The sequence below is a fragment of the Triticum aestivum genome, chromosome 1D (genome assembly GCF_018294505.1).
Source record: "Triticum aestivum cultivar Chinese Spring chromosome 1D, IWGSC CS RefSeq v2.1, whole genome shotgun sequence".
In the NCBI taxonomy this organism is placed as follows: Eukaryota; Viridiplantae; Streptophyta; class Magnoliopsida; order Poales; family Poaceae; genus Triticum; species Triticum aestivum.
The window spans coordinates 458233384-458251004 of record NC_057796.1 but is presented as its reverse complement, the minus strand read 5'-3'; the positions used below and the strand labels follow the sequence as shown (position 1 = coordinate 458251004).

General features: G+C 43.0%; 3 protein-coding genes across 8 annotated transcripts; all 3 read right to left on the bottom strand.

The window, feature by feature from the left end:
- Positions 1 to 755: 755 nt before the first annotated feature.
- On the bottom strand, positions 756 to 2668 carry LOC123175144 (homeobox-leucine zipper protein HOX7). The gene is made up of 5 exons (XM_044590147.1): positions 2383 to 2668; positions 1996 to 2240; positions 1836 to 1915; positions 1430 to 1730; positions 756 to 929 (listed from the first exon to the last, which is right to left on the bottom strand). The coding sequence occupies exons 1-5, from the start codon at positions 2630 to 2632 to the stop codon at positions 846 to 848; spliced, it is 960 nt and encodes a 319-aa protein (XP_044446082.1). The 5' UTR covers positions 2633 to 2668; the 3' UTR covers positions 756 to 845.
- Positions 2669 to 6201: 3533 nt separating this feature from the next.
- Positions 6202 to 11136, bottom strand: LOC123182919 (putative disease resistance RPP13-like protein 1). 5 transcript variants are annotated; one of them, XM_044595596.1, is made up of 6 exons: positions 10887 to 11136; positions 10434 to 10791; positions 10079 to 10361; positions 9725 to 9913; positions 6609 to 9249; positions 6202 to 6507 (listed from the first exon to the last, which is right to left on the bottom strand). In XM_044595596.1, the coding sequence occupies exons 5-6, from the start codon at positions 9236 to 9238 to the stop codon at positions 6486 to 6488; spliced, it is 2652 nt and encodes an 883-aa protein (XP_044451531.1). In that variant the 5' UTR covers positions 9239 to 9249; positions 9725 to 9913; positions 10079 to 10361; positions 10434 to 10791; positions 10887 to 11136; the 3' UTR covers positions 6202 to 6485. The 5 variants fall into 5 exon arrangements, with proteins under 5 accessions (XP_044451531.1, XP_044451534.1, XP_044451533.1 ...); XM_044595599.1 differs by having other exon boundaries at positions 9725 to 10361; positions 10434 to 10625; positions 10735 to 10791; XM_044595598.1 differs by having other exon boundaries at positions 9725 to 10361; positions 10434 to 10592; positions 10735 to 10791.
- Positions 11137 to 11143: 7 nt separating this feature from the next.
- Positions 11144 to 15212, bottom strand: LOC123182921 (ankyrin repeat-containing protein NPR4). Of its 2 annotated transcripts, XM_044595602.1 has the most exons (6): positions 15126 to 15212; positions 14030 to 14247; positions 13238 to 13914; positions 12489 to 13027; positions 12038 to 12375; positions 11144 to 11954 (listed from the first exon to the last, which is right to left on the bottom strand). In XM_044595602.1, exons 3-6 carry the CDS (start codon positions 13854 to 13856, stop codon positions 11825 to 11827), a joined length of 1626 nt encoding a protein of 541 aa, XP_044451537.1. In that variant the 5' UTR covers positions 13857 to 13914; positions 14030 to 14247; positions 15126 to 15212; the 3' UTR covers positions 11144 to 11824. The 2 variants fall into 2 exon arrangements, with proteins under 2 accessions (XP_044451537.1, XP_044451536.1); XM_044595601.1 differs by having other exon boundaries at positions 11144 to 12375.
- Between the last annotated feature and the right edge of the window lie 2409 nt (positions 15213 to 17621).

Below are 17621 nucleotides of genomic sequence, written 5' to 3'. Positions count from 1 at the left end.
GTAAGCCAGACCTGGCCCTGTCAACTTTCTGTGTCTCTTCCCTTGTCTCGACGTGCGTAATCGCCAAGCTTATCTTACGATGCTTGACATGGAAAAGTGTGTTACAAAAGATGCAAATAGATCATTACTAAAAGTAGATGAGAGAGATGATATGTTTTTTCTAAGAACGGGGAGATGATACGTGTATGTTAACCAAATATGTTAACATGGCTATACCCCTGGAGCATGACTATAGGCGCTCATTTCCATGAACTAAATCACATAATACAGATCGATGACAAGTTGGTCATGGCCATCAGACACATCTCAATGCCCCATGGCCTGTCCGGACACCCTTGGCACAGGCGCCCGGACCATCCCCTTCATGATCTCCTGTCTAGCCAACAGCTTCGTTTAGTCTCTTTTGGCCATGCGACGGCGCATTTATATAATAGTTCTGAGTTTCATATGTTCGACCCAAACACCTAACCCTCTGCATATTCCAAGTCCAAACTATATATATCCCTATATAGACAATCGACATAATTTTAACGTTGTGTACACTTAGGTGACAGGTGTGCGGCGCATATCCAACTTGATGCTGACGGCGTCCGGAACCCAGAATTCCACACATCAGTTTGATTATTTGGCCAGTGTTGCTACACGTTGCATGCTCCCTCTCGTTTCTTTTTGCCGGCAATCACGCAACCACCAAGACAAGTTTCATAACTGGCAAATTCTCCTACACATACGCATATGTGATGACAGTGATGCAGCCTCAATGATTGTAATTTGCAGAGGTCCGCATCACCAATTTCATTGTCCTTTTCAGCCAGCACGCAGAGTCATTGGGTCACAGTTAATGTTTAACCAGGAAATGGCATGTGCCACACTGTGACTGGTACACAAATGGAAATTAGAGATCTGCCGACAATTGCCAGGATGACACTCTGCAAACCACATCATCGATCGATTATATTTTTTACACAAAGCCAAATCAACTTTCCAAAGTCAGCCACGTAATAGCAAATTCCACACCTACTACTCCCTCCGTTCCTAAATATTTGTCTTTATAGAGATTTCAACAAGTGACTACATACGGAGTAAAATGAGTGAATCTACACTCTAAAATATGTCTACATACATCCGTATGTGATAGTCATTTGAAATGCCTAGAAAGACAAGTATTTAGAAACGGAGGGAGTATTTAGGAACGAAGGGAGTATAAGCGAGCTCAGCTCATCTACCGTTATAAAAATGGCTAAACTGTAGAGTTTACAAAGTAGATGTACACATGGTTTTCGACTCCTTTCTACGTATGTATGTATGTACATCACTGGTGACAAAAACACAAGAGGCTATTTACATAACTTAGGCAACATGAACGGGCCGGCCAGGCTAGCCAGCCACGTCACAATGTCGCCGACGGCTGGCGGCGGAGGGGGGGCACCGGGTGGGTGACGGTGAAGGGGCCAAAGTGAGGCCTGCCGGGAAACAAGGTGGACATCGGCGACGGTCCCGGAGATGACACGGCGGAGACGGTGGAACGGGCGGTGGCGTCACATGATGAGCACGCTGGGAGCGCCGTGGCGAACCCAGACATGTGGTGATTCAGATTGTAGAGCGGATACGGGGCACGGGAGGCGCGCAGCTCCGCCACCTCCCGTTGGAGCTTACGGTTCTCCCGTGCCAGCGCGTCGCAGCAGCGCTTCAGGCGCTCGCAGTCCGCCTCCGTCTGCTTCAGCTTCGTCCTGCGATAAATATGATGTTAGATTTCGTCGCTCTTCTGTTCTGGAAAATGGTGACATCAAAACTCAAAAGGGGAAAACTACTGGTGTATAGATTTTGTTACATACCTGGCTCTTCTGTTTTGGAACCAGACCTCAACTTGGCGTGGTCGAAGGCTCAGCCGGTTGGCTAAACAGCTCTTTTGTTCCTGGATATATGCCGAATGAATGAATCCAGCTACATCATCCACTTATTTTGATCGATTAGAAAAAATATTGCATAGCATACCAGGGTTAGCGTGCTGTGCTCTTTGAAGCTGCTCTCTAGAAACGCAGATTGTTCCTTGGACAGCCTCAGTTTCTTCCTCACCCTTCCACCTCCATTGTCTTCATCCTCTGAACCTTCCTCATCAACTCCCTGTGTCACAGGAACCTCCATATGCATGGACGGCGGTGACAAAGACCTCGCTGTCGATGCTCTGCCATCCACCGGAACAGCAGCGTTCACATCAAACCCGCGTGAATTCGCACTCGCTGTACAGAAAAAATGACTCAGCAACATACAAATAATTTTACAGACAGAAGCTACGAGCACATAGCAACATATGGATGGACCTACTGGGATGGGAACCGATCAAATTCAACAGCTTGTTCTGCAGGATTCTCTTTAACTTACCTGTTTGTGCAGAGGCTTGGCGAAAAGGGCTTGCTCTGACAGGCAGTTCGGGGCATGCTTCATCGCTATCTTCTCCCTCCGCAGTTTCTATGCTTGTTCTCTGGTTTTCTTGGCCAGCTCTTTCGGTAGCCGTTACTCGTAGCCCTAGTGCAAGGTCGTCGTGGTCTTCTCCTTGGCATGTCGCCGGCGCAGGCATGGTGTTGGCCTTCACTGGAGTCGGAAGATCGCCTAGACTAAGCTCAAGCTCCATGTCAAGGAAAGGGAGGGGTCTTGGAGTGATGAGGCAAAGAGGAAACAAATAGCAAGTACCACATATATAGTGGTGGTCGGCCAATCAAGTAAGTAATCATCAGTTTTGACAAAATAAACTCAAACATGATTAAGTATCAAAGAACACGTTTGTATTGTTATTATTATATAATGCTTGTCCCATCAACCTCCAATATTATATCATCTCTCCTGCTATTCCAATTTTTTTTTTATCATGGTAGGATAAGTGTGCAATCTATTTGAACTTTGGAACTACTCTTATAGAGAGGGTTAACTGGAGATTTTCATATTTCAACCGAGGTCCACAAAACTATCATTTTGACATTAAAAAATAGGAGATTCTCAGAGGGGCATTATTACGAGCTATTATGAGTTTATGACATTTGCATTTCTCCCAGACATTAGGAAGCTATAAGACATTTTCTTTTCTTAAGGCAACAACCATTCTTGTCATTCCAAGAAAAGGCATGGTTGAAAACCAAATAATTTATGCAACTAGTGCAATAGAAATCTGAAACACTTTGTCTTTTCTTAACAAAATTACCAGTTTTGCCCTTCCAAGAAAAGGCATGGTTGAAAGCCAAATAATTTATTCAACTAATAGAGGATTATCATTAATTTGATCAATAATTGTGCATTGCATAAATAATACAGAATATGCTTTGTCAAAAGATTGCTTGGAAAGTTATCTCTCCTTAAGAAATGATAAGCTTATCGGTAAGACAATTCTTACTGTTAACCAAATCCGTACAGCAAGGCAGAATGCTCACTGAATCTATCACACTGACTGCTACGGCTGCCTATGGAAATAGGAGTAGTTGGTACCGTGATGTCCAAATGTCAAAATCTGAGCTGCGATCATCTTCAAGCTGAGGTGGTCTAGATACTCCACAAATAAGTAGCCCATGATGTGACAATCTGGAGTCTAATGTATGGACAACACGTAACAAAGCACTTTTTCAGAAGTTGTAAGAACCACTACACTAGGTAGCAAGTCCAATTGTGTAGCAGATGTTCTAGAGTGGCTTGGATGAGAGACTGGGAATTTTATTTTTTTGAGGACATGCAGGAGAACACACAAGTTAGTACAGGATACAAGCAAACTCCAACCGCCTACAACCTGAGGGCGATGAAACAAGGTGCTCTGGTGACACCCCCCCCCCCCCCCCCCCCCCCACACACACACACGAGAAGAAGTTGTGTTTGCAGTCATCATTTATTTTTATATTGCGTCGCAGATTACACCTTGCAAGGCGGTCATCGGGTGAATCGTTTACCAAGAATTCTGCGACCATCCTTATTGGCTGTGTGCATCCTACTATGCAGAGGCCGTGTGTGTGCTTCTTGTGTTTGTATCCTCTTGATGCTCCATTTTGAGCTAATAAAATCCGCCCTTTGTTGAATTCCTCTGAACTTGACAGGTACATATTGTAGTAGATGGGGAGCTGCAGAGGCACACGTGCAAGATTAGAACTGCTTCCAAGGTGAAGATCAGAAGCTGCATCCCTTTCAATCTCATTAATCTGCAAAGAGAGACCTTGCCAGGGTTTTGTGCGGAAGTGCAACCATTTCCATCTGAAGTGTCTAATCAAAATGGCTACAAGACTTTGAATTTGCCCCCGTGCATAAGTATTATTATATTGAGCGTGGGCCTGAATCTTCCAGTTTTGACTCCAGTCGGACAAGATTCTGGATCATGATGATCAAGCAGCACATATGCACACGAACTCTCATTTCTTATCTATGGGCGTGCGAGTTTCCAGTGACAAGGATCAGCGATTACACAGACAACGAACGGTTCTTTGTCGTAGTTGCAACAGAAAAGTTGAGGACTTTCTCTTGCAGAACTTAACATACACCTACACATTGCTTTCACTAAAATTTCAGCCATAGCCTACTTTGACAACTAGACCAGTAATATGTGTAAAATATTGCTTGACAATATATTTGGGAGGATAAAGTACAGGGAAGGCTGTTCGGCATGGCCAAAGGTACATATATACAAAGGGCAAACTGCCTCTTGACAACTTGTAGATTTGAAACTAATAATGTACAGGAAAAGTGAATGAGCTGAGGTCACCCTTTTGTTCTCACCGAATATTTAATTACAAAACTGATTAGATTTCTTTGCAGATAGACACGATACGACTGTTTGATTTTGGGGAACACTTTGACTCAGTTGAAAGGGCGGATGAGTTTTATGCAAAATAATGTGTCTGTAGAATATAAGCTTTCATAAATCCTTGTTACGGTTAACTGATTTGAAATATTGTCTGACAACAGAAGTCAACTAATATATCATCTATAACTCGGTAACCAATAGCTTGCTTTTTAAGGAATCACGGACTGAAGCAACAGCACTAAACCCTGGAATAGTACTTACTTTTCCAAATCCGGGCACGTCAATGGATCTTTAGGTTTTAAATTTTTGTTGAGAAGTTCCTGATAATATAATTTGCTGCCGTTAAGTAAATTTCTGATAGCAAAGTGTTATAAAACTGCATTTGGGGGTATGAAAACAGCTACGGATCAGAATATAAATGATTTGATGGCACATCGTTGTGTGCTAGAAACCTTCCGTGTTCATATTATGAAACAAGCTTCCTAATTACAGCAATTTATCGGTAAGAAAAGGATCATTCAACGAATCATTAGGAGAAAGTTGGTGACATCTACCCTGTGATATTTTATTATGTATTGGAGCAAAGTACAGCTACCGCAAAAGCATGAAACATTATTCATAAATCAAAAGGTAGAGTGAACGAATGAAGGCAATAAATCTCCATAAGTTTTTTTGACCGGAAAAACACGACTCTAATGCATATATTTTTATTATTTTTCAAACATAAATGTACAAGGAAAACAAAGAAGTAGAATGAAACCTAAAGCAGAGGGCGGGCTAGTCCCAAAGAGGTAAACAACAGAAAAACAAGAAGAAAGCTCTACTGACGACTAGCCCAGGATACATGAAAAATGAAACAAGGCCCTTAATGGAAATTCTGTACCTAGCCTTGAAAAGTGTTGTATCTATTTCCCTTCATAAACCCCAGACAATGTCTCGAAAAATAAGCAGGCTTCTCTAGCTAGTTCAGGCTCTCAAGTCACCCAAGCATCATCATCAGCACCAACAATCAGCATCACATGCATATACTGGTGAGCAGAAGTACACTGCCTTTTACTCTGCTGCACACCGCAATAAATTCCTTTTGAGAAAGGCTGAGCTGCCTGCTCATTTTACAAACTGATCCTGATTTACTCCCAAATCCCACAGTTTGTACGCCGCATCTGGAAGTGCAGCCTTCTGCCAGCCATACGAGCTACGAAAGGGCATTTAGGTTAACTTTGTGACGGTTGGGAATAATCATCAGAGGAGTCCAATTCTGGCCCCTGCAAACTGCTATAGCAAACTAGCTAATGCTTTTTTACTTCTGAAACCTGAAACGTGCCCTCTTACAAGCCAAGAACCAGAGAGGAAGGAGAAGCCAAAGAAGAAAGACATCACAAGCACAAACCACAGAGCTAAGAACGAAAACTACAGGAGAAGGGGAAATATCACAAACAGGCAGATGCGGTGCTCATCAATGGAAGGTGAACATGTTGCAGAGTTAAGATGAACCAAAACACGATTGCGATTCTCTGTCGTTTCATAGATTACAACGAGTTTGCTACGATGGTGCAAACTGGGAACTGATAGTTATCAGTACAAATATGAGAAATTGTTGATGGTATGAAACTCAAGGGCAGAAATCACTAATCAGCCACAGACAGACATATAGATGATGAGGCAAAGGCACGAAGTCATGTTGTCCTCATTTTCCACGTAATCTAGCTATTTATCTCCGGTGCCTCCAGTCCCTTGAAGAACAAAAAATGATCAGTAAAGCAATTTGGGACTATTGGGAATTTCGAACAAAAGGGTAGTAAAGCTGGACAGGAACTGAGTGTTAGGTAAATACCTTAGGTGGGATATTGTATTGATCTGCTCCGCTTCCTTTAACTTTGGACACATGGATATCTCGACGGTCTTTATTCTTGCAAGTGCCTTTGCTCCACCAATTGAAACTAGGTTTGGACAATCATTGATCACCAATTTCTCAAGTGATGCAGGAGGTGATATGCTCTCGAGTTGAAAACAATGTACAACAGTAAGTGATGTTAATCTTGGTAGGTTATGTGGTTGAAACCAACTTGGGAGCCAGCTATCGTCATAGTTTTGGAGGAACAAAGACTTGAGACTGATAGGAGGCTGTAGAACTTCAAGCACTTCAACATCATTGTTGTCGATATCAAACTCAATATCAGACTCAGGGAAACCTGTGGGACGATCCTCCCGCATATTCAGTTTCAACTCATCAAGATATTTCTTATTCTTCAGGTTTAGTTCTGCGGCATGATCTTTACTTAGCAAGTGCACATCAATAAGCTCCAAGTGCCCACGGAATTGGTTCAGATTCTTCATTAACGTAATCTTTCTCCACTTGTTATCTGGACCAAGATACATGCGACACCCATCATAATATGTTAATCCAACTGATTCAAACTTCTGCAAACTAATCAGTTTACCAAAGTCATCGGGCAAGCATTCTAGCCTGCAATTCTTGGCATATAAAATTTGAAGATGATAAAGCCAACAAAAAGTTGAAGGGATTTTCTTCAGAGGGCGAGCTTTGTTGATTTCAAGGTACCGAAGATGCTTCCAATTGCCAATATTATCTGGTAACTCATTTGTGGAGTCACAAGAAATCACGCGCATACACAGAAGTTTAGTACACCATTCGCCCATTACAAAGCCTGTTTTTCTCTTTAAATCCTTCTTGCAAATTAGGGTACGCAACTTTGTGTAATTGCATAGCTTTAACAAGCTGGAATCATCAAACTCACTGCTAGGGAGTACGTAGAGATGACGAACATTCTGGGGAACTTTATCCAAGTCACTCCTATTTCTTAAGATGCAGCAGTCCTGCTTTGAAACCATTTGTGCCATGTCGTGTAGCAAGTCATGGATTACATATCTACTACTAATTATTTGAAAGAAGGATCGTTTTACAAGGTCTTCAAAATACTGGCAACCAATATCTTGAATTGGAACACCACACTGAGGATCCACAAAACCTTCTGCCACCCAAATTTCAGCTAAGCGTGCCTTATGAAATCTGTAATCTTTAGGGTACACAGCACAAAATGCAAAGCATTGCTTCAGGTAGAGTGGTAAGTACATGTAGCTCAACCGAAGTGCAGGCAAAATGTCAGTCTCCTCTTGTTTCAACTCCCACAGTTCACTCTCGAGTATAGAATTCCAATGTGATGCTTGAAGGTCCATGCTTAACATGCGTCCTAGAGTTTTGGCGGCCAGAGGTGAACCCTTTAGTTTAGCAAGTATACTTCTACCAATGCTCTCTAACTCAGGATCGTTATTAGAACCCTCAGATCCAAACGCACACAATTTGAAGAAATTCCAAAAGACGTCGTCCTTCAGACCTTCAACTATAACGGGCTCCATTGTGCGCACCCCCTCGGTAACATTTGGACATCTAGTCGTGACCAACATCACACTTCCATGTTGGGCACTTCTAAAAGGTGCACAAAACCTCTTCCAACACTGCCCATTTTCCTTCAAGGCATCATCCCACATGTCATCGAGGACTATCAATAGCCTTTTATTGCTCACATGGTTAGAGAGATCACACTGAAGAGAATCCAAATTATCAGTTGTTGCCCCATTTCTAGTACATGATTGTATCACCTCTTTAGTTAACCCCTTCACATCAAAGTCATCCGAGACACAAATCCAAATTATCATCTCAAAGTGAGATTTCACTCGTTGATGACTACAAATATGTTGGGCCAAAGTAGTCTTCCCAACACCACCAATTCCAACAATTGGCAAAACATGAAGACCCAATATTCCCGATTCACTACCAACATGATTGCTTGATGATGAGCTTGCGGATGCATTGACTGAACTAGTTGTTCTCTTGCGTTTTGAAATTGTCGGTACATTGAGAAATCCCAGTAGCCGCTTTAGTTCCTTGTCACGACCAAACATTTTTGTTTCATTTGGCAAAGATGTGGTCTCTGGTCTGACTAATTTGTCAAAGCATCGTGTAACTCCACGGAGCCCCATATTCTCCAGCTGACTTGAAAGATGGTTCAACCTCAGTTGGACATCATTCAGTTTGTTGAGGCTACCTTGTACGGCGGTATGAAAGAAGTCAATGAAAGAAGATTGGCTTGCATTGCCCTCCACTTGTACCTTCTTCTCGTACCATCCAAACTCATCAAGAAGGTCCTCGGCCTCAGCCACTGCATCCTTGAGATTAGGAAGGAGCTTGGCCACAACATGTTCGTGGCTTCTCCACTCTGCTTTATTAACGAGGTCGTACATTGCAGGAAGGGTATCCCTGAGGCGTTGTAGGCCACTCTCCAACTGCAACACATGGTCCTGGAGAATTTGCTCCTGTGAGCCACTCCATCGGGAGTAAAGAGAGGGAATGGCAGATTTGGCCCATTGAAACAAAGTGACACATTCGTTGACGGCACCAACAACCCCAACAGCGGATAAGCTCATGCTGACTGGAATAGACATTTATATCCGTCCTGCGAGCAAGCAGTCGATGCAATTAGCATTTAGGAAGTAATTTTTCTAGTCAGATTATATAACAAGCTGACTATTTGTATACAACAAGCCAACTATTGTAGTGATTATTTTCTCAAGATATGTTTCCACCAAAAATCCTAATGAAGTTAGTTCCAACGGATAAAGTAGAGAAATGTCATGAAGTGAGAATTAGCTGATAAAGTTTAAATATTTCTTTGCAACTGTTAAGTGTTAACGCCCTGACCAGAAATCACGTACGTACGTAAAATATACACTGGGATATTCAAGTGAGATTTATTCACATATGAAACTCAGTTTGATTATGATTTATGCATGCGATATTTTATCTTTGATTTCAGAGCTACAATAGATTACTGGGTTCTGTTTTGAACAAAACATGGAAAAAAACAAAGGGGTATGTGGAAAGCGGAAGGAGAAATGAAACCATAGAAGAAAGCAAGGTTGAGGGCTCACCTGGACCAGTGCTGCTTGCCGTCAACGAGCGATTCACCGTCAAATGTGCAGCAGCAGCAGCAGCAGCAGGAAGAGGTGATAAATCTTTGATGGGTGTGAAGGAAAGGGAGCTTAACAATGTCTTAGAAAAAGCCAATTCTAGGCGGAGAAACCAACCATGGTCTCGCCCGGCCTCACAGCTTTGTCTGCCTGCGACAACAATGAAGTGAGATGCCATGCATATATGATTCTAGATATCATCGTATCTTAAGTTTGTCATGCTAGCTGCTCCTTGTTGCATATCCTATTTTTTTTCCAAGCTGGACACGGTCACTAAGACAAATGAATTGAATACAAAGCAAGCTGAGTACTGACAAACTGTTTTCTTTAGTTACTGAAACACCAGTAAGAGTAGCAAAAGAATGCCACTCCAGTAGCAACAGAAATGGGCAAAAACGCCAAGCTCGATTCCTTTCGATGATCAAGGCCAAGGGGATCGAATGCTTAACAAGGTGAAACGAACGCCGCCGATTTGGCTGCACTCAAGAACACAGATGACCGATCCACGCAGCGAGATGCATATGCTGCAGAAGCCTAGACACCAGTATTTGTTTGGCTACAAGAATTCTTGAGAGGTCCAGGGCACACCTCAGAGCCACTGCATTATTTGAGGTCATCACATACAGGCTTTCATTCATTCAGTTAAGTCTACAATGGAGTTTGTACTTACAATTTACAAGTACAGTAGTTGTTGTTTCTTTCGAAAAGACAAGCACAGCAGTTGTATCTCCTGAAGATTGCGCTGACAAAGTGTCGATCGTGTCGTGTGGGTGTATCCGTACAGTGCTGGTGGCTGCTTTGTTCTGCTACCTGCACTTCTTCCCACATCCTGCTAGCCAACACGGTAGTTGATCCTGAATTTCTAGTGCATACATGATACAGTTTGATACATAATGTAATTCAGGATCAACGGTGTCAGGTGTTACTAGCAATTCAGTTGATACATAGTGTAATTCAGGAGTACATAATACCATTGCTCTTTGTTCTGCCGGTGTCAGGTGTTTCAAATGAAGCCCTTTTAGCAAACTCTGTTCGGAAATAAGTGGCATGGTTTTAGTTCAGATTAAAGCCACATCACTTATTTCAGAACAGAGGCAGTAGTATAACTGAAATGAAATGATACCTGTTCTGTTTCAGGGCTGTGGCCTCATGCGTTTCATCATCACAATCTTGACCCAGAAACTGAGAACCAAGGAGCAACAGATACCTCGGATTGCCATCAGACAGCACTGCCGGGTGATCTGCCCGCCGTCCCATATGTTGTATCCAAGGAGATGAGAGCCAACGCTAAGTCCTTGATCCGGGTGAACTGGTGGCACAAGTTGCTTCAACTTATTACACTATGTCCTCTGCTATCATTAGTATTCATGGCTCCTGATTTGTTGTAATAAAAGTGTAAAATTTAGTGATTTTGTGGTCCTTACATGTTATCCATGGTGTAATGATTACATATTGTGCTTTAAAATGTACAGGTCATACTTTGCCGTGATATATCTATAAGGATTGCTGTTTTACAAGCTAATATTGTGCTTCTGCTTGCAAGCAATTTGCAAATAAATTATTATTTGGCTTACCAATTATTTGTACACATCGGTATTTGTTATAAACAGACTGCTTTTTTGTGCATCAGTCGATACATTCATTGCACGTGCAATCTTACTAGTGCTCAACAGTACCTGAATTCTTCATATATAATATACTTTTCTGTGGTGCTTTTAGCATCTTTTTTTATGGTTTCATGACAACTCTCTTGTCTTTCAGATGCTGATAACCCATGGCGACTGCCATTGCAGATGGCATGAATTATCTCTAGAGACCGGATCACTGCATTTAGTTTAAGTGGAATACAAGAATAACATGACCACATTCTGTCCCAAAATTTGAGCTGAATACAAGAATAATAGCACAATATTTTTTCATGATGAGTGAACAATTCTATATGAGTAGCCAAACAGTGTCAACTACAGATAGATTACAAAATGTTACAAGGACCAGAAGACAAATACCTGAGGTCACACAATGTCAAGGAGATCAGAGTTGAAAGTTTTTCCCAGCCGAAATCTAAGACTCAAGACAGGCCATTCGCCCAGCAGCTTCGTGAGAATGGGCAACAAAGCTACTGTAATGCAAATTGCAATGGCCAACCAGTGGAGATGTCGGGGCAACACCGTATATAAACCAGTTGAAAAGGCTGTGGTAGTTGCCACATATGCAAACCACATGAGCTTCTTAGTAAATGATCTATAGTAAACCAAGAACTCGTAATCCTCCCACCTTGCCATGATGCATATGAAGGCGACAGCAAATGAAGAGCACATTGCTAAGGTGTCAGAGATCAAGAATGCCTGAAATGCAACCTTGCGAGACATGACGGGAAGTCCTTCGCTTCCAGCGCCATTGCTGTATCCTCCAGGTAGGGTGAACGCGGCAGCAAAGGCGATTGTCGTAATGAGGATTGCTACTAACGAAGTGTTGGTTGTGTATATTTGAGTTAGTGATTTTGCATCCTTCCTTGATGCATTAGTCGCCTCTTGCTTGGCTTTCCGATGAAGATTATAAATAGATCCAGTATGTTGAGGATTCGCTTTTAGCATAAGCATGCACACTTCATTCTGCATGAATTAATAAAAGGGAAGGTACAAATGACCTCATTCTGGGTACAAATGACCTTATACCATAAGCATGCACAATTCATTCTACATGAATTAAAAGATAACATACGTACCCAGTTTAAAGTTTTGGCATTCTGTATGACCTTCCACAGTTCCCAAGTTGCTGGATCACCATTGTTGTCGATCATTGTTACATCTATATCCTCGTGAGACAGTAAGGCAGCGACTATTTTAGGATTGCAACTTTGGACTGCATAATGTAGAGGGGTTTTTCCTTGGTTGTCTTGCATGTTAATGACTTTGCGAAGCTGCGGTGTCCTCAGGATAAATTCGGTGAACTCTGCATGATTGTTAATTATAGTTGTATGTAGGAGTGTCCAACCATCCTGGTTATCTACTTGACAATAAGGAGCATCAGGACAATGTTTAAGAATCTCTCCAGCAACATCAATATGACCTCGATATGCGGCAGCATGAAGCAGGGGAAAACCTTTTGTGCTCATTTCATACCCTAAAGAACAATCATGTTCTAGCAATACTCGTAGCATGTCAACCTTGTTATAAAGGACAACCAATCTTGCTGGTGTATTGCCGTACTTGTTAGCTGCTCTGGCCATTTCAGGTCGCATCCTCATAATTTTTGTAGCAATGTCTGAAAAATAGTCAAGAGGCATGAATTAGTCAATGATGGGCCGAGGAACGATGATTGCCTTTGGCGCACAACTGATACTGTAGATGCAAAAGCCGAGGAACCATAACATCAAATATGCTGTAGATGATCCTAAATTTTCAATCCCATGGCCGCTTTGATGTAAATACTACACTATATTACTGTAATCTATGCTGCGCACCTAGGTCTCACCTCCATTCCCGTTTGTAGCTGCAGCATGCAAAGCATTGTTGTCACACCGTCCCGCATGACTAGAATCTGGAACATTCAAGAGTTCCTCAAAAACATCTGTAAAATTTCTCTTTGCCGCGATGTACATGGGTGAGTCATTGAACTTGGTCACATGCTTCGACAGGTCAGGCTCTGCTGCTATCAACTCCAGCGCAAGCTCCCTGTGGCCGCTGCGAATGGCATGGTGCAGTGCATTGCATCCATGCGTGTCTTGTTGCAAGATTGCCTCACTCAACCGCCGTGAGCGGTAGCATCGGAGTAAGACAGAAGTCAATGAGACCCAGCCACGTGTAATGGCAGTGAGAAGAGGCGTCTCCCCATCCAAATTTACAGTGGCAAGGAGTGATTCCTCCAGTGCCACCACATCCGTGCAAAACACCTGGTGACCATGGATGGAGGATATGTGGAGGCAGGTGTTCCCTTGCAGAGTTTTTCCAAGAAGAATGCTTTGATCTTGCGAAGCCATCTCCTCCATTGATGTGGAATCACCAGATGCGGCTGCTTTCAGGAGTCGTCGGTCCATCTGTGGCTCTTCGTGTCCTCCTTCCGATGAACTAGCTGCTGATGTATTGTCTGTCATCCATATCTTGATTTAACTAGCTGCTGATGTATTGTCTGCCATCCATATCTTGATTTAACTGTGGAGGAGGAAAAAAAAAGAGCAAATAGAAAATCTGCTAAATTAACCGAGCTCCATTAATTCTACTCCGAAAGTTCCGCAAAATTATCCAACCTCAAAGGAAAGGGACTCACCTGACCTCAAAGGAAAGGGACTGGAGTACTCCACAGGAGAAGAGAAATGCTAGCTAGCTTCGTGCTGTTTACTAATTCTCTTCCAGTGGGATATCTATACATATAGTGGACAGACAAGCAGAAGCAACCAACCAGTTGATGAAAAACAACCAATAAGCCTCTTTATATTCACTGACCATAAATGCGCGCACATGTGAAGATCAATCGGCATGAAGAATCTGCGAGTAGGAGGCAGTACAGTTACCCTAAAAAATTAATACAAGACAGGCTGTCCAGTTCTGCAAAATTAGACAAAATTTGGAAGCCCGCTGAACTAATGCCAGAATAGTAATTAAGTAGTCGGAAGATGAAGAGAACATCCCACTAAACTAATGTTCCATGGAGCATGACATTTGATCAGCCATGCGACTGCACCTTTGATCTGATGATGACTCCGCAAACACGGTCGTCATCCTAGCACTCAGGGGGCATTTGGTTTGGTTTGGCTGAGGATATCCCTAGCCATGTGTGGTTGGGGATATCCCCATCCTCGTGTTTGGTTCTAAATTGAGAGGTGGTTAAGGTCTTAAGGGTAGCCAAATTTATGTTTGGTTAGAGACGAATACCTTTGCTGTGATGACCTCTTTGCCATGAAATGGCAAGATTTCCCCCCTATACTTGTAATTTGAGTTCTGTTTTTTCAATCAACTAATAATTACACAAAAAAATATGTATCATGTAATATCTCAACAACACCATACGAAAAATGTATTGGATTGTAACTCCATGGTCCAAACATATCCATGCGCACAACCAAATGCATACACTGTAGTCTGACAAAAAAAAAGTGTCTGAAACTACATCATACAAGGCAAGCCATACATTAGCAGATCATTAAAAGATGAGCACCAGACCGAAGCCGGTGTTGCTATCTCATGGCACAGCCAGATGCAAACATACTACCTTGAAGAATGTTATCTCCAGTCTATAATTAAGCAAAGCACGCGCCGCCATTCCCCGCCGCCGAGCTCGCCATCTCCTAGCCGCCCTTGCTCACGTGGGCAGAGCTTCGGGACCGAGAGAGGAAAGGGAGAAGGAGAGGAGAAAGCGGCTGCACCTCGACCGCGTCGCCGCCGCTTGCTCAAACGCGCCGCCGCCGATCCAAATTGTAGCCGCCGCAACTGCTGCCTTGTTCGTGGCCGTGAGGAGAGAAGCAAAGTGTGGATAGAGTGCTTTGTTCGGGAGGGGCGAGAAAAGAAGGGAGATTTGATTATTTGCCACTTATTACTTTGCACTTTGACAATCTGCCACTTTTTACATTGGATTTGATTTTTTGCCACATCTTACTTTGAACTTTAGTTATTTGCCCTTTTCCCCCTAAAAACAATCCTTTCAAATGTACTTGATGGTATATGCTTGATATATATCCAAAGTCAGTGACCATATTGCCCTTTGTACATGTTTGACTGAATTAGACCGAGCCCTTCACGTAAAATTCCTCAAATTCCCTAATGTGCCCGATGAACCTTATTGGGCTAAGTCTCTCCACATGGAGGTGTGTTGGCAGCCCAACATTAGCCCATAAGTCCAACACATGTCAGCCGTTGATCTTCGCTGCATCCAACGGTTGAGAGCGCTTCTAAGGGAACTGAGGCAAGGAGAAAACCCCACTCCACCCCTCCTGGTGTGTGGCTGCCATTCGTGAGAGTGAGAGAGAGAGAGAGAGAGAGAGAGAGAGAGAGAGAGAGAGAGAGAGAGAGAGAGCACACAAGAGAAAACACAACCTGAGAGAGAGGAAGAAGAAGAAGCAGAAGTTATGTCTAGATTTGCTGCATCTGACTAGACAGTGTTCAAGCTGGTGGTTGGAGGCTCAAACGTGCTTGGATCGACCCCAAACTTGGTGAGCTCGTTGCTTACTTTGAGTACTTCGATCTGGTTAGTTGGTTTGAGGATTGGGTCAGTGGAGCATGAGATTTGAGAGTGGTTTTGTCAGCTCTGACTGCTGCAGTTTCAGAACAGAGTAGTTTTGGGAGACGAACGGTTTGGGTAGGCAAATGATGTCCGATTGAGCTGAAATTTGGAGGGGATGTCAAGAACTCATGTGTCTACTTGTCTGCCAAATTTGGTGTTGTTTGGTTCAGCAGTTTGCAAAACACTGAAGAGTACAGAAGCCGTGTAAACTCTGCTTTGCTGAAATCTGGCCTCTTATGGCTGTTGTTGCTGTTGCCGGTTGGCAACATGGAGAATGTGTTGTAAATCTCTCTAGAGATTCTAGAGAAGACTTTGTACTCATCATTCTCATAGTGAAGTTGCGTGGACCGGTCGGTCCACAGCCGTGGTTTTTTACTCCTCAAGTTGAGGAGGTTTTTCCACGTTAAATCCTGTGTCACGTGTGCATGTTGTTTGTATTATTCCGCTGCTTACTTGTTGGTTGAAGCTGTCCTCAAAGTTCATCACAAGTGAAGGGGGTTGTGTAGTGTGCATATTTGCTGTGTCGGTGAATTTGTGCAGCGCATTGTTGCTGTCCAGCCCCAACAAAGTGGCATCAGAGCCTTGGTTTGCTTGTGCAAATTGCTGAGTTTCTTGTGGTGAAAGATGGAAGTGAATACCAGCAGGATGATATCCTTGAATGGTACAAATTATCAAGCATTGAAGGACAAGATGGAGGACTTGTTGTATGTGAAAGATTACTGGAAGCCAGTGTTCTCCACTGAGATGCCGGAGGGCATTGAGGAAGGTCAGTGGAAGGTACTTCATCGCCAAGCTTGTGGGTTCATTCGGCAATGGGTCGATGACAATGTTTTGAACCATATCATTGATGAGACACATGCACGCACCATATGGCAGAAAATGGAAGAGTTGTTTGCCCGGAAAGAAGGTACAAACAAGATGTTCTTGATCAAACAATTGATGTGCTTGAGGTACAAAGAGGGCATTCTAATTGCAGATCATGTGAATACATTTCAAGGCATTATAAATTAGCTTTCTTCAATGGGAACAACATTTGAAGATGAAGTGAGAGCTTTGCTGCTACTAGGCTCATTACCGGACAGCTGGGAGACCTTTAAGGTCACGGTTTGCAATTCATCACCTAATGGAGTTGTCACTTGGAATCTTGTGAAAACCAGGGTACTAAATGAAGAGTCCAGAAAGGTGGCTGAAGCTAGTTCTTCCTCACATTCAGAGGTGTTGGTCACTCAGTCCAGGGGGAGAAGTAAGAGCAGAGGTAGGAGCAAATCAAAAAGTAAGTATGCTAATTACGAGTGCCATCACTGCCATCAGAAGGGCCACATTAAGTGGCAATGTGACAAGTGGAAGAAAGAAAAAAAGAAAAAGAAGAAGCAAGATCAGAAGCAAGTTGACAGTGATAGTGACACAGAGGGCAACCGAGTTACTGCAGTAGAAGAGGACATCATGCTTGTTATGCATGAAGTAAATGTGGGCAGATTTGGTTCCACTGTTGAGGAGAAGATCACTGTTGTTTCTGATGAAACCGCCAACCTTGTGGATGGTGACGAGATGATTTGGATACCGGACAGCGGTGCTACCATTCATGCTACATCTCGCAGAGAGCTCTTCGCTAACTATATATCAGGTGATTTTAGTGTTGTGA